This window comes from Amblyomma maculatum, chromosome 2 (genome assembly GCF_055883805.1).
Source record: "Amblyomma maculatum isolate TAMU_Amacu chromosome 2, ASM5588380v1, whole genome shotgun sequence".
Classification (NCBI taxonomy): Eukaryota; Metazoa; Arthropoda; class Arachnida; order Ixodida; family Ixodidae; genus Amblyomma; species Amblyomma maculatum.
Genome location: NC_139345.1, coordinates 197,797,788 through 197,814,630, shown reverse-complemented (window position 1 = coordinate 197,814,630; position 16,843 = coordinate 197,797,788). Strand labels below are relative to the sequence as shown.

The window sequence follows — 16,843 nt, the reverse complement described above, 5'->3', positions numbered from 1 at the left end:
AGATATTCGACCCGTTCGAGGCCAAAGTTGCCTTGAAGAAGTGGTCGGTGGAGTCGCGAAGGAAGTACGCCGATGTACATGCCTGCGTGAGCAAGGCGTATGGCCCCTCGTGGTTGCCGCCCATGTACCGGCGGCAGTTCGGCGACTTGGCACCCATGAAATCCCTCTACCACGCATTCCGGCCTGCTCCCACCAAGGACCGGCAGCTGGCGGAATTGCGTGAATTCGACCCACAGCAGACGTTCTTCATCGCCTTCTGCCACGCGCACTGCGTCGCCGACCCGACGGACCAGGTCAGTGCCATTATTATTAACAATGTCAATTTTTGAAATTCAAGAACCGTGCCTCAACAAATGCGCAACCCGCTGAGCGCATTTTGAAAATCCCGCTCCCATGCACATTCCGAGCGCAGGTCAGTCAATGACGCAAATGCTATGTCACCTTCTCTAAGCTCACTTTGGCTTGAGCGACAAGGAGCGGGAAGCACTGAAGCTCAGGTAGGACAGAGAATACCGCGCACCACTTTCCTGTTTGAACGACTGTGCTAGGGTATGGGCTTAGAAAGCGGGGATTTTAAGGAATGCATTTAACGGCTACACGTTCAGCACCGTTTTTCCTTCACGGTTCCGTCCACTAGGGTACATCGACATCACCGTGTCGACCGATTGCGATCAGAAGATTTTTAGAAACTGTCATGTGTTTTTATAGTAAGCGTTGCTTCAAACGTCCAGGTCAATGACTTACTGTGAATATTATTTTTATTTTATTACCTCCAACGATGAGATTGCGAAAGTAAAGTGTTGTTAGTCCGAAAAAGTCTAGCCCGGTACCAACATTGAATTAGTGCCGCCATCTGCCGCCGTTAAAGCGCACTGCAATTTTAATTAATGTTGATGACACCAGATAGAGGCACTTGTCCAAAAAGTAGTTTTACGCTCATGTATAACCGATCATTTCGCAGTTCGCATTTCCCACTCGTTAACTGCCACCTGTGTGGCTAAGATGCCATGAGTTCACATAATGGCGCCGTTATCAGCGGAACCTTTCTAGAGTACTGCTGCCGATTGCCGAGAAAGCTTTCGACGAGAACGCAATCACTTTCGGAAGCGGTAGGTGAGAACGCTAACCAGAGAAGGCCAGTCGCTGCCATCCACGCCGGTACAGTGCTACACCGGCAGCGACTTTCGGCAGAAATCGCCATAGTTGCCCATCTTTATTCCCAAACTCACAGCTTTTAATAACTCACCTCAAGACACCACCAGTAGTGTATCTTGTATTAATTATATATTTGAAAGACAAGTAGATTTAACCAGTATTCACTATATGATGTAACTTTAGTTATCACATGAACGCTGTTTGGGTCCTGCGCAACTGAACAGGAGCCCACACGTGATTAAAACTTTTTTCACAACCTATACTTCGTATATACCAACGGAATATGGGCCAACATGCAAGCACTTATGCAGTGGAATAACCTAGGCGTATCACGGTTTAGATCGCGAGTTTCTCAGAACGCGGGAGTTCTTTTTTTTTTTTCGCTTGCGCTAGCAAATACTTGTTCAGCCACTGCACTGAGCGTATTGATGTTTTTGACATTCTGGAATTTCAAATTGGATTCTGCTAAAGGCTGGTAAGAAATCCTTTATTGTCAGCAGAATGACAGAGACTTGAACAAGCAATACAATGGAGAGGTCAGCTAGTTGTTGCGACATTGTAAAAATACAGCACAACGGAGGAAGGACAAGCGACTAGACAGGGAATGCGCTGCTCTGTATACTTTCTTTGTATACACTAATTGCCCCTCGTCCATTGCGCTGCGTCTTCTTTAGAACACTGAACAAGGCTTGAAAGGGAGCCTCAGGGGATATCTCTTCATCTGGGCAGCGCGATCATCACTGGCGGGTTTTTAAATATGGTTTTGCTTGCGAAGAAGAAAAGCCGGGGAGTGGGAGGGACGAGGTTGGAAGAAAAAGAAGCAGGGCAAGGAGTGAAAGAATGTTTCCCTCGGTATGAATTTCTGAGCCTGAAACTGCTGGTGTCGTGGCCTGATAAAGGAAATAAAAAGCGGCAGAAGCAGGAAAAAATAAAGCCATGGCTTAACTCTGCTAAACTTCAGTAACCAATGCGAAAGCTGCTGCACGTTACACTAGATCCGCCTCCCTTCTCTGTGCGGCAGCCTCTCGGCGTGCTCCGTCCACTGGATGTTCGGATTCGGTCTGTCGTCTTCGCGACTCTTGAGATGCAGACAATTCACGAAGCCAGCAGACCATCCACGTGCACCCTCCTCCCCCGCTGTCCGTGCGCGCTGCCGAAAACCTTTCAACCGAGAGTTTAAATATGGACGCCGAGCGAAACCGTCGTCTCGCTGCTTTGGCTGTTCTACGTGATGCGTGCGAGGACGACGAGGAAGCGAAAAAGCGTTCATTTATTGCAGGCGTTCTTTATTACAAGCATATTCAATATTCCATATCGGTGGGCAGCTCTCTACGAGCGCTAAAAACGGGACTGTAGCTTCATCACTGAGAGCTTTTTTCGCTACTTCACCCATAATTAGCACTAGAAACGGAGTAAAGCTACAAATCTGGCAAACCCGCAAGCACAAACGCACAAGAAACGATGCACTGCAGGGAACACAAGCGAACGACGCAGCGCATGCACAACAAACAATACCCCGCTCGAACTGAATAAGAGACGAAAAGCGCGGGCGTAGCAACGCGGAGGTAGCAGCGATAAAGCGAAAAGCGCAAAAATAATCTCGGTCCGCGCGGACTGAAAACGGCGCTTGGCATATTCAGTCCGCTCCGCCCGGACGGCCCCGCCGCTTCTCGCCGTCGCTCAGAGCAGTAACGTGGGCGTCACTTGGGGCGCGGGTAGCGATGACGCGCGCGGACCATCCGCGCTCCGGTCCTCCCGCTTGAACCCACCTGAACTCTTTCCACTAAGAAATCAGATGCTGATCGCACAGCATGCATATAACCACACTTATATTCCCGTCCTGAACATCAGCTGTTCTGTACAAGTTCTTCCTGAGGGCATTTATCTAGCCGAACTGACCCCACTGTCTGACTTTAATGTGTCTGCACGTTTACCTGACACTACTGCTGGAGTATCCACACGACTTGCAGACACCCCGCCTACGGAGGCCCGCATATCAGGAATGGTAGCTCCTGACTTGTGTCCTGATCGTTCTCACGCACTTACGCGCCTTCTGACTTCGTACAATGATATTTGATTTTGGTAACCGACCATTGGGACAAACTTCCCTCGTTTTATTTTATTTTAAACACAGATTTCAAACAAATATACTTCAAGTAGTCTTGGGTATTATGCGACAGACATTGCTTTCACCTTAAATGCGCACCCTTCCCAATACAATTATGTGTTTTTGTATACGACCTTGGCAGCGAAATTACCTTTTTCAGAAAGTTTGAAGGGTTCCTAATCACAAATATTCTGTAAGCCCGAAATAAGCTGGAAAACATTGACTCATGCTGCAAAGTGGCTTGTACTCATTTCACAATTGCAATGTAACTAGCACTCGTTAAATTCATAGCCAGAATGCTCAACAGTGTCAATATAAGAATAGTTCGTCTAATAGGCTACAGCCTGGGTCTTTTTGGTGCGGTATATAGAAAGCAATCAAGCTTATCTTGCAATATTCTCAGATGGTCGATTTGCTGGAATGGGAAAATTTGTGCAGATATTAATATTTCAGGAAACAATTCGGACATTTATTTCATGCCTATTAACACATTTTTCATGGTAAATAACAATTATATTGTTTTAGAAATACCTGACGTGCACATTAAATCACGTGAAATGCCTAGCCGAAAGTGAAAGCTCAAACCTATCGACCCGTGCAATGCGGGCCATTGGTCCGGACCTCTTGCACGTAAGCTGCAATTGTCTGGCCAGGGCACACAGCAGAGACTGCCGAATTCTGGCGTGAGCTGGAAAATTTACAGTAGAAATATATGCCATCGTGATAGACCTTTTACTGACACTGTGTAAACAGATTAAACGTGAGAAATCTGTAAAGAAATAAAGTTACAAATACTGGTCAATGATTTATCGAACCTCGCATGCATACCCACGTAAAATACAAAAATCAAGCCACACGGCGAAGATCGCTACCAGTAATTTCCAAACATTGCTCCATTTCCCGATGTTAGTCTTTGGTTTTAAAGCTGCATTGACAGCCGACTACGCGTTTTATTCGATAAAAATATTTGATACCCGGCTGCAACAACAAAGGGGATACCACAGTACGCGTTACGAACACTGAAAATAAATTCTCTGGTGGAATGCATGTTTTCGAAAACGCAGAGGACGGAATTATCGGCGCGCTACTTCTTTAGTATCAAGTTGTTAGAAGCACCTCGGCGTTTCCTTTTCTATTGCCTTTTTTTTTAAGCACATTCCCAGTGAGTTTTTTGTTGCAGATGACGATCCTCGACAAACAAGTTTCTGGTTCTCCAGATTTTATGCGGTACCTTTTTTTCCTGCCCTCTTAACAATAACGGTCCCGTACATACATACCACGCTAGAATGCTCGTTTTTAATACATTAGCCTACTCTCGATGTTCAGATTTCACCCGGCCAACACTCACCTAAAAGAGATTGCGCACTGGTGAAGGCCATAAAAAACACCCCAACACGTAGACCTCAAGGACAAACCACGCAAAAGTAACCACTAGGCAAACCGTGCAAAGAACGTCAGGTCTGGGGTCGCTTTTATCTAACTGCTCAGTAACCGGCGAGCCCTTTTTGCGCCATTACTGAGCACATATTGGCCTTCCCTTCACAACCGCGCCAATCAGAGTGCTGAGCTTAACTGCTTGAAATGCAGCGCAGTTTGCAAACAAACAATTTCTCATCTTGCCTTTGCTGGAAGCTTCCGGGGTGTCACGAACTCGCCGACCCATGACGTGCGCATCGGCGGCTGTTCACGAGCTGCGCAATTCAAGAAACCGGCCGGCGCGGTCAGCATAAACTGCTCGAAATGCAACGTTTTAAGCCAGAATAATGTTCCTCACCTTGCCGTCCTGACAAACTGCAGTAGTTCCATTTCGAAGGCCAAGGAAGCCGCAATCAGTCCTCACGAACCCGTACGCAGCCAGCGCAGACGGCCCTGCCCTTCCACAGTCTTCTTCGGTCTGCTCCGGCAGCACCCGTGCGCGCAGCGCGACAAATGCTGGTGGCGCCATCCATTTCGTGGTGCCGGTAGCTTATACTAACGTTATCAGTCATGCGTCATTTCCTGAGGCCAGATTTCGCCGAGTGTCCGCTCTATACCCAATCCTTTTCTCTATGGCTAGCATGCCATCCCCAAAATAGGCAGCTCGCTCATGCGCACTCGCGCTGCCCACGCAAACACCAACACAAATATAAAAAACCGCGCGTGGTTTAAAACGGTAAAAGAGACGGCGGATTCCCACAAGGAGGCAACGGAAAAACAGGCTACGAATCTCCAAGTCCCAAAAATTAGACGAACAGCTCCTGCATATCCTCACATCCAAGAGAAAATTGGAGGGAAGGTGAAAAACTAAAAAATAGAACAGAAATCTGAGAAGAGGGGTTGCTAACCTTAATAAGGAAATTGAGCGGTATGCAGCTAAGCTGCCCGGAAGGAGCTGGGCAGATGTGTGTGATGAGATGAACACTAGCCTTCACGATACCTGTACTATCTTCCGCTACCTCATCGATCCCAATAACACAAAGAGAGGGACCAGACTAAGATAAAGCATATGTTCCAAGGGGGAAATGAGGAGCTGCTAGATGCAATCAGGACAACATACACATGTCAGGATCCGTTCCCCCCTTTACCTTGCTTTACTGGGCCCGAAAATAAGGTCATAGATGCTCCAATTGAATTGGCAGGTATTAGGGTGGTCCTGCAGGATCTCAAAAAGAGATCTGCTCCAGAGCCAGACAATATCACAGACACTATGCTTAAAAATCTGGACGAAGATTGTTTACAATTCATTTGCGAAATCTCCAGATTGGTCCTTATTCCTAAACCGGGCAAGAAACTTGAACTATCCAACATGAGGCCCACATCGCTCACCTCTTGCCTTGGAAAGCTCATGGAAAACGTGGTCCAAATTAGATCTATAGGCATATGGAAACCAAGGAACTTTGGTCAGAGGAGATGGTAGTGTAAAGCTGGGATTAAGCGCACAGGACGTCATGCTCAGATTAAAGCACGACATCATGGACGCTCCCGAGGACGATGCATCATATAGAGCCATCCTAGGACGGACTGGATCTCACTAAGGCATTTGATAATGTTGAGCACAGAGCAGTTCTCGAAGGCCTCAACTCGGCTGGAGTGGGAAGCAAGTGCTTCAAATATGTCAGATTTCCTCACCCGCAGAAAAACTAAAGTTAGCTTCGTGGGACTTATCTCCGAGCCCATCAGTACCTGGGGCGAGAGAAACACCCCAGGGATCTGTCCACTCCCCGGTACTCTTCAGTTTCGCAATGAAAGATCTCTCGTCTCATCTTAATAAGATAGAAGACATCAAACATAGCATCTATGCAGACGATGTAACAATCTGGACCGATGGAGGCTCCTGCGCCGATATATCGCATAGGCTCCGGAAAGCGGCGTATATAGTTGAAAACTACGCCCTAGGTAGAGGACTATCTAGCTCTCCTCACAAATCTGAGCTTTTCCCCAATGTGCAGCAAAGCACAACTAACCGGAGAACCCCCCTACCGTATCTACACAAGCCAGTAGAGGTATACGTGGGAGGGAGCAAGGTACCGAGAGTCAGCACCATTAGGATCCTGGGGTATTTCCTACAGCAGAAAAGGAAAAACACCACCATCCTGAAAAAAGCTTCAGACGTATGTTGACTACGTAACGGGGATAGTGAGGTGAATTTCGCTCAGGAACAAAGGCCTCAGATAGCACTGCCTAATAAAACTGCTTCGTGCCTTTGTAATGGCAAGATAGCTTATGCCACCGCCTTTTTCAATCTCAATCCTGGTGAAGTAGAAAAGTTAGAGAAAGTAATCAGAACGTCATTCAAAAGGGCTTTAGGCATCCCCACCAACTGGCCGATAGACCGATAGAGAAGCTTCAACCTATGGGAACTCCAGTGTAGTGGGCCGAAAAATACTACAAGAACTAAAGCTTCAGTCAGGTGAGCCAATCTATGTCGCTTGAACTCCCGGAGCTTGAGACGCGGAAACTATTCAAAATTTCACTGTTCCCTAAGATAGATGGATTTATTGAAAGGAAAAGGCAGAGAGGTTGGCCGGAAGAATTCAAATCTGGCCTGCTATTCTGCACTGGGGAAGGGGAAGGAGAGAAGAAAGAAGGTCATGATGGGTGACGATGTGGGAGAAGGTATATGAAATACATATACAGACACAGTAGCTCGCTTTACAAGCACGAATCAAGTCCGCTGGCGCCCAAAAAACGTCAAAGAGCACGCACTGCGTGGACACCCTCCCCCTTGTCCTGCCAAGCGCCCAGCAGAAGTTCCTCCGACAGAGGCACCTTGCCCAAACGCTTCAAGGAAGCGGCTAGCACACTTCTTTCGCACGCATACGCTGGGCACACCAATAATATATGGTCCACAGTCTCTGGGACGCCACAAGTTGAATATTCCGGCGAGTCCATCTGTCCAATTAAATGTAAGTACTTGTGCGTGAAAGCCACGTTTAAACGAAGTGTATGTAGCAAGCATGCCTGATTACGCGCAATATCACGCGGAACAAAATTTCAATGTTTGATCGAGTATTCTTAGACGAATGCGTCGGGCGTCTGGCTGGGCCTAGTAAGCTGCTATAGCATTATTCATATAACTCGTAAGAAGGCACGTCGTATCCGCTCTTGAAAAAGGCACAGCTGTTTGGAGGCTATTGATGAGTGCGCTTTTCGCTTCAACCTCGGCCTGTTCATTCCCATGGAGCCCGAAGTGGGCAGGGATCCATTGAAACATTATCCTGTGGCCTTGCAGCTAGGCAGATGTGAGGAGCTCCACAATGTTTAGTGCCAGGAACTGATAGGCAGTGTGGCGTAAGAAGTTTTCCAAAATTTGTAATGCAGTTTTTGAGTCCGTGAATATACACCATTTTTGAGGTGGTTCCCCACATATGTAGCGAATAGATTCCCGAATGGCTACAAGCTCAGCAGTGGTTGATGTAGAGGTATGTCTCAAAAGGAAATGCAGAGTCGTTTTCTGAGCTGGTATGACCACAACTGCAGCGGATACCTGTGCTGACACAGATCCATCGGTGTATACGTGAATATAATTAGAATATTCTGACCAGATGTGAGTCACAGTAAGTTGTTTGAGTCCACTAATTGGCACCATTGACTTCTTTAGTATTCCGGGAACACGAAGGTGCACCAAAGGTTTATCCATCGTCCATGGTGGTTAGGCGGGACGATATGGGAGGGCATATCCTGTCGGTACTTGCGACTGATGGCAGCGGAGTGCACTTGTAAAACTTCAGTTCGGCCTCTCATCCAGAATCTTGCCGAGTAGGTGAAAACGGTGTCTTGTAAGTGCTCGTAAATATACACGAAGTGGTTCGTGTGACAAGTATGTGGATATTGGGAGAGCATGTGCCTCTTCAATTGTGCCTTTGTTAGAGCACCGATCCCTAAGAATATGCCCCCGATTATTGACAAGGAACGAAGACAGCATAGAGCAAAATTTATTCAAAGTAAACCAATAAACGACCCTGCTGAGGAATTAGCCTATTGCGATTCTGCCTGCGGGCTAGAAGGGCCCGCGGTCATAGCAGTTGTAGATGGGAACCACTCCCAGAAAGTAATCGGATCCATTATTAGGCGTAACGCTTTAAAAGCTGAAGAGGCTGCGATAGCGCTAGCATGTACAGGCAATAAAGCCAAAACTACCCTTTAATATAATAAGGCGGGTGTTAGGAACTTCGGCAAAGGCCTAATTTTCAAGCAGGCGGCGAGTCTACTGAGAAAACACCCGCTAAACGCGAGGTTTCAGTCATCTGGATTGAGATTTACGAGGGTCTACCAGGTCTGCCTGGCCCCATGCCGTCGTCTTACCCTACTCTACGCATGACGTCCTTTTAGGAATGGACTTCTTGAAGTTTTGTGGCGCTACCGTGGACTGCAGAAGTCAAGAGGTTAATTTTGACGGCTCGCATCTGCCGACTCTTTTTGAAAGCGGTCGTAATGAAGAAACAGTTTTTCGTATTACCGAAGACACAATAGTGCCACCTTTGTCTGCCATGTTCGTCCCTGTGTCCGCTCCACTTCTTGACCAGGTTTCATTTCAGGCCGTGGTGCACCCAGTTCACTCAGCATGCCTGAAGAAAGAAGTTATTATTCCTGACGGTATGATCGCCGTGCATCACGGTAGTGCCTCGTTATGGACGATCGTCAGAGCCAGCAGTTTTACCAACGGGATTGAAGCTTGCCTCCTGTGGACCTAATGCGCCCCGCGTCGTTGTTTTGGTCACAGATGCTACGAGTGCCACCGTACCTCTGGCTGCTGATAAAACTTCGATCTTCCGCATGATCAGAGACCAAACTCAGCTCAGTTCAACGCCATACTCTTTTGGATATTCTTCTACCGTTTTCGCCTATGTTTGACTTTTCTCAAGCAGATGGACCATCCTCTCGCCCTGCACATCGGACCCATCATACCATCGACACTGGTTCGGCTCGTCCCATCCGACAAATGCCATATTGCGTGTCCCGATCTGAGCGCTAAGTCATTCATGAGCAAGTCGAGGACATGCCACGGAAGAAGGTGATACAGGAGTCATCTACCCCTTCGGCTGCCCCTGTCATTCTCGTACGCAAGAAAGACGGTTCGCGGCAATTCTACGACGACTGCTGGCGTCTAAATTCTATTACGAAAAAGGACGTCTATCCTCTTCCTCGCATAGACATGTCCTCGACTGCCTCTCAGGTGCCTCCTTTATTTTCTTGTCTTGATCTCAGATCTGGCTACTGGCAAATTCCAATGGACCTTGCGGATAAGAAAAAAACAGCCTTTGTAACGTCAGATGGTCTTTATGAGTTTAATGTTATGCCATTCGGGCTGCGCAATGCGCCTGCCACATTTGAACGCTTTATGGACACAGTCTTCATCATCAGCCTGACTATACCCACTACAGGGCAAAGGCCTCTCCCATATGTCTCCAATTAACCCGGGTCTGTGCTAGTTGCATCCACTTAACCCCTGTGAACTTCTTAACCTCATCCGCCCACCTAACATTCTGCCGCCCTCTGCTACGCTTTCATTCCCTTGGAATCCAGTTTGTTACCCTAAGCGGCCATCGGTTATCCTCTCTTCCTACTACGTGTCCTGCCCATGTCCATTTCTTCTTCCTAAATTCCGCTAGAATATCGGTAACTTGAGTTGTTTCTCTGACCCCCTCTGACCGCTTCCTATCTTTTAATGTTACTCCTACCAGTTTGCGTTCCACAGCCCTCTGGGACGCAGTCTGGCGCGGCTTAAAATGGGACATTTGTCGTTGCTACCTAGACGATGTCGTCATTATTGGGAAGACCTTCCAAGAACACAATGACCGTCTAGTATGCGTCGTGAATTGTCTGCACTACGCCGCCCTAATTCTAAACTCGAAAAAGTGCCGCTTTGGAGAGCGCCAAGCGCTGGTGCTAGGACACCTTGTCAATGGTGATGGTGTAATGCCGGATCCCCAGAAAACTGCCGCTGTTGAGTCTTTTAAACCCCCGCAGACAGTGAAGGAGTTGCGCAGTTTTCTAGGGTTGTGTTCGTATTTTAGACGCTTTATACATCGCTTTGCTGACGTTGCTTACCCATTGACGTGCCTTCTCGACAAAAACTCCACTTTTGACTGGACACCAGACTGCGACGCGTCATTCCGTCAGCTGAAGTTCTTTTAATATCGAAACCCATCCTACGTCACTTCGATCCTGCTGCAGTGACAGAAGTTCACACGAACGCTAGTGGAATCGGTCTCGGGGCAGTCCTTGTCTAACGGCACGATGAACGAGAACATGTTATCGCGTTCGCAAATCGTACCCTGAGCAAAGCCGGAGCGAACTACACAGTCACCGAACATTAATACCTGGCTGTAGTTTTCGCTGTGCAGCGTTTCCATTGATATTTGTACGGACAGTCGTTTGCTATCGTAACTGACCATCATTCACTCCTTTGGCTGCAGAACCTTCGGCTCCCATGTCTTCGCCTCGCACGCTGGGCCCTCCGGTTACAGTAATATGACTTTGCTGTTGTGTGCTAAAGCGGGAGGCGTCATGCAGGCGATGATTGTCTTTCTAGAATGACAATGATCACGATCGGACCAGACAGCGACGATTTCGACAATTATATGTCCACCCTCGAGCCGGCGTTCCCCGACAGGAATATTTTCAAAACGGAACAGCAAAGTGATAGTAGTCTGCAGCCTCTCTTTGCCGCCGCAAAAGCCAGCGCAGCTACAAGCCGTTTTTGTGTGTGTGTGATGGCCTCCTATGGAAAAAGAGTTATTCGCCTGTCTGTAAGCGATGCCTACTCGTAGTTACCAAGACGCTTTGCACAGACGTTTGCGTGTCATCCATGATGATCCAACGTCTGGGAATTTGGGATCAGTTCTAACACTCCACCGTGCTCAAGATTTTACTTGCCCAGAATGCGCTCAACAATTGAACAATACGTTGCCAGTTGCAAGCAATGTCAACGTCCCAAACGTCCAACTGCAACTCCATCTGGCTTGCTGCACCGTGTGAAGACCCCGACAGCTCCGTTTGATCAAGTAGGCATAGACCTCGTAGGTCCGTTTCCGAAGTTCGTGGATGGAAATCGCTGGATTGTAATCTAAGTGGACTGTCTCAGACTCTACTGTGAGACCACCGCTTTTCCATCTGCTACGGCGCATCAGGTGTCGCTTTTCTTGCTGCACTCAGTCATCTTACGACACGGGCCGCCATAAATTATCATCACTGATCGGGGCCGACAATTCACTGCTGATGTCGTTGAAGAGCTCATGCATTTATGCACCGTAATTTCCCGACACACGACGCCATACCATCCCCAGACAAATGGCCTGACTGAGCGCCTCAACAGAACGTTTATCAACATACTAGCCATGTATGTGGATGCAGGTCATAAGAACATGAACACCATACTAGCCTTCATCACGTATGCGTTTAATGCCGCCACGCATGAGACGACTGGGTACAGTCCATTCTTCCTGCTGTATGCTAGACCGCCACGCTACTCCCTGGATACTATCCTGCCCTTCTCAAGCCGTGAAGATCCCTGCCTTTCTGAAACCCTTTGTCTCGCCGAAGAAGTCCAAATAATCACTCAATTACGGTGTGGTGCTTCACAAGAACGTTCTAAAGTACGATCCGATGCCAGTCACCGGCGGGTCATGTACTCTATAGGCGATTTAGTCTGGCTTTGGCGTCCAAGTCGGCGCCGTGGCCTACATCAAAATCTCTTGGTCCACTATGACGGCCCATATGTGGTTGTCAAACGCATAAGGAATTTAACTTACGCAATAGCTCGCCTGACAGCATCGGGTCGTCGGTCTGCGAAAACCGAACTATGTCATGTTGCCCGCTTGAAGCCGTGTCAGCCTCGCACGACTCACGAACACGCCCAGATGGCTAAGCCTGAACAGGGGAAAAATGTCACGCTATTGACGACGATGAAGGATTGTGCTGGTGTGGGAGAAGAAGAGGAAGAAGCGTTAGTGTCTGGCGGCTAGTAGGCTTCACCTAGTCAAGCTGCCACAGCATTGTAAATTATTATCCTTTCTTATTTTACTGTAACAATATGTCATCTTTCAGTTAGTAAAATACAGTTGTGAGCCTGTGTGCGTCCATGACACTTCTGTGTCTGTTGTCCGTGTTTTCTAGAACAGTTACTCCATTTCTAAGATGAGCATCACTGCATGCAACAATGCTACCCAAAGATTTATGTGGTTCATCTGTTGATGGTGTTATGCCAAGATGCAGCTTTAGGGATTTTTTGTTTACGCAAGATGTACCAATATTTATCTCGATTGATTACTGTAGTGCATGACTACTTCCTCATTGTTGCGAAATGTTGTTGTAACTCTCGGCACTCTGTCATTCAACCAATCACTTCAAATGGACTGCAAGCCACTAGGATGGCCCACCTACAAGTATATAACTTGCGGGATCTTATATGCGAGATAGTTCGGGAAGTGCTGTGCTGGCTGACTGCAACTGTTGTTCCGACAGCCACAGGTGGCGGTGCTTATGGACGTCCATGAAGCAGTCCAGCATACATTTGCCTACTGGCCATCGTTGACTGCAGTGGAAGCTCTAGCCCTAACCAGAGTTCCTCAATACTTTTTTTCTGGTCGCGAAACTCCTCCGTAACGCTATGGGAGAGGTTCATGTACCGCCCGCGCCTGCCGCGCCGCATCGCCACTGGGCACTGAAGGACGCCGTTGAGGAGCTCAGCACCGTCGCGACCGATCAGAAAGCATCGCCGCTGGTACGAATTTGGACGTGTCGTGTTATGCTGTGCGTTTACATCAAGTAAATCGTGTGCGTAGAACCATGCCGATCACTTGCTGCGTACCAGGATGCCGTCCCGGCAACAAAGGTGCGACCGAGATGGTCTCGTTTCGCTTTCCTGCTGACTAGGAGCTATCGGAAAAATTGAAGCGTGCAATACTGCGGGAAGAGACTGGTGACTTCACTTTTGATTCTAAATATGCGCGAGTTTGTGAAAAGCGCTTTCATGCTGTGGAAATCATTCGTGTCGAGCAATTTACTGTGAACGGCGACGCGGTATCACTACAACGGGGAGGCCAGCACTGCGGCCGTACGCTATCCCAAGCATTTTCGAAAGCCTTCCAAGCTAGTTGACAATTGTCTAAACCACAAGGCGGTCCCCAGTAGCTCGGAAACAGGGGAGACCGCGGCGGATTCGAATTTAGTGATAGCACAGGGAGCTCAGCTGGCTCAGTTGCATTTCATGCAACGTAAACAGCGATATCTGTTTGTACACAGCTAGTAAACAGCCGTAGCACCGAGGTGCAGCCGTTGTCATTGATGCATTTCTGTGAAAACATCGCGCGCACTTGCGGAGTGCAAAATCTTGTGCTATTATCCTTAAGAATTCGTTTCTCGAATTCATGACTATAATCGCATAACAAGCAGCCGAAAAAATCTTGAAAAGAGATCAAAATCAACGCCACGGGAGCCATAACAGACGCGCGCCGCGGCTATGGGTGGGCTCAAGAGAAAACGGCGGCGGCTATTGGTCGGCGAGGACAGCGGAGCACCACGACGACTCGTAGGCCGACGCGCGCTCGACAGCTCCGATCTTGACAATGTGGTGGCACCGGTGGCACGGTAGCCTGACATCGGCACGCCGCTGACCATCACCGTAGAGAGACAAGGGCAAATAAAGCACAGAAAATGTGTTTGCTGATGATCTGCCAATTGATATCGGGTGACGAAGATCTGTGACTGCGCCTTAGCGTAGTAGTCACGCGCTAAGTGTTCAACCCGGACTGCGGTGCAGTTTTCGCTTGCGTGCTGCAAGTTTTGCGATCGGAGAGAACAGCGTGTAGGCAGGAAACAAGTTAACGGTGCTGCGGCTCGTTTAGTGGGGCCAGAGTAGGGCTAAGTTTGCCGCCACGTTATAAATTTCATTCGTAGCAGGTTCTATGCTGTGCAGTTAGTTTCACGATTGGCGTATGCTCCGGTGAGGCATACGCGTATACTATTAGCGTTGTCTCTCATCTCTCTGGGGCGCACATCTTTACGTCACCTAATACAACAATCACGAGACGATTTGAGCTTTCAGGGGCAAATAAAACTAGAAATGTGACGGTCACCTGCAGCACCGGCAGCGGATGCATGCCCTTCAGTGCCCAACTGCGCCTCTAGCGGCCACCGCTGACCCAATATTAAACTTTGGCGGGAGTTGTGAGACCAGAAAAAATATGTATGGAGGGACTCTGCCATAACTTACACATCTATAGTATACAGTCTCAGTCGCATATCTGCACTCCAGAGCCTCTCCGACTCGAACCAGTAGGTGAAGGGATGTTGCTTCTCAGGCCCCACCCTCCCAACACACAAGCGATGCCCAAGCCCCAGAAAAGCAGAGCATGGATGTCTTCAAGCCACTGCCTCTTGTGCTTCCATTGTGATGAGGTTAGCCACATTGTCATGCCTCTATAGAGGAATTAGTTAAATTCAGTCGTGTGCAACTCTGTGTGACTTTATAAACTATATCACGCCAAGCTTTCCAGTTTCCCACTATCTTTCTGGGAACGAATGAGGGACACAGGAGAGCAGGTAGGCAGCGAACGTGATGGTTAGATGGCATCCTGGTGGCATTGCAGATGAATCTATGTACAGACGAATAGGCATGTTCAATTCTACCATTGGTGACCTAAAATCACACACCAGCCAGCGACTGCAGAAAATTGACTACCTGCACAGGGGAGTATGTATCATCAGATGGTGTCAGCATGCCATATATCCCATTCTCCATCACCGTTCATCACACAATCTGTGTCACCGGCACACAGCTACTGTGGCTGTCTGAGGAAGGTTCACACTCCTTGTAGAGGGAACCATAGAGAGGGAACTATGGAGATGAGGTTGCTTCATAGTGAAGTAATAGATTTGCTGATGAATGGTGATGATGCATCTGCTACGGTGGCGTCAAAGACGAGATTACGATAGTTAAAGATGACTACGTGCAAGAATATAACACCTGTACCATTGAGTAGTGTGTAATGATGACTTGGGATCAGTGTGCTGGCACTGAAAATGTAGGCACCACCAGCTGTGTGAGCCCGAACCTGCGACTTGCATCTTGGTCATTCAGGCTACGTCAGGGTTATGACAAGCTGCACCAACAACGTGTAGCTGCCCTCAGGGCAGACCAAGGCTCAAACCAACCTTGACTTGATGACTCAGGCCATTCTTTCACTCACAATAAACTCAAAGCAGCTTGTCCGTAAAGCCAATTGGCAGCTCTTGTTTCTTCCTGAGCCGACCATTAAACATGGCACTGTCCCTTCAGCAATGGTCTAAGAGCAAGTGTCTGAGGCCATGCAGTCAGTTTTTAACCCGTATCTGCACTGCTTACGTGCACAGAAGTTGCCTGAGAGGTACTGGCAGCATTTTCCAGTTTCCGACGTACCCTCGGGCAGCCCCCGTTCCTGCTGCTCTGCCACCTTTCCAATGCTTTAAACCACAGTGGACTCCGGACAACGTGCCTATTTGCGACACCTTCAGCATCGCCTGACACGCGATGCATCACTGCCATTGCCGCGTCTTGCCCGCTAGTGACAAAGCCGACCATTGAGCATACGTCTATGACCTTCTTCGTACCTTTACCTGAACCTCACCTTCTGAGCACCTGGACTACAACAGTCGCCGTCTGTTTGCCACTGTTCCCTATTTCCACGTCCCCGCTGGGTTTCTTCACGATCTGCCATCCGATACTGCCACATGAAATTTAGTGATCGCAGTTCGGGTGGTAACATTTGCCTTTTCATTGATCAGTTGAGACTTTACCGTCAAATGTGATGAAGGTTCCTGTGGAGGTCACTGATGTTCTTGCCCTTTTAGATACTGGTATTGCTATGCCCATCTAGTGGGAGAACCTGTGCTGCCAGATTCAAAGTGATGATGCCGTTATGGGGTTTTTCTATTAGTGCTGTTAATTGACAGCTTAGGCCTTTGATCTCATCTACTGCTAGAGTCATTATTTGGGGATTTCTGTACACCACTGAATTTATCATACTTCCATTGAGCTGCCATGACCTCATCGATTGCGCTGGTGCTCAAGTTGAGCCCTTTTCTTTGGTAACACGCTGATCGATACCTCTACCACGTGCG

The 16,843-nt window shown here is 48.2% G+C and overlaps 1 protein-coding gene across 1 annotated transcript in view; it reads left to right on the top strand.

Annotated features, from left to right (window-relative positions):
- The window catches only part of LOC146200875 (endothelin-converting enzyme 1-like), a 182,286-nt gene that overhangs the window by 146,758 nt on the left and 18,685 nt on the right, over positions 1-16,843 (top strand). Inside the window, exon 6 of the mRNA XM_084592984.1 lies at positions 3-293. Within this exon, the coding sequence (XP_084449110.1) occupies positions 3-293 (291 nt within the window). The remainder of the gene's footprint in view (positions 1-2; positions 294-16,843) is intronic.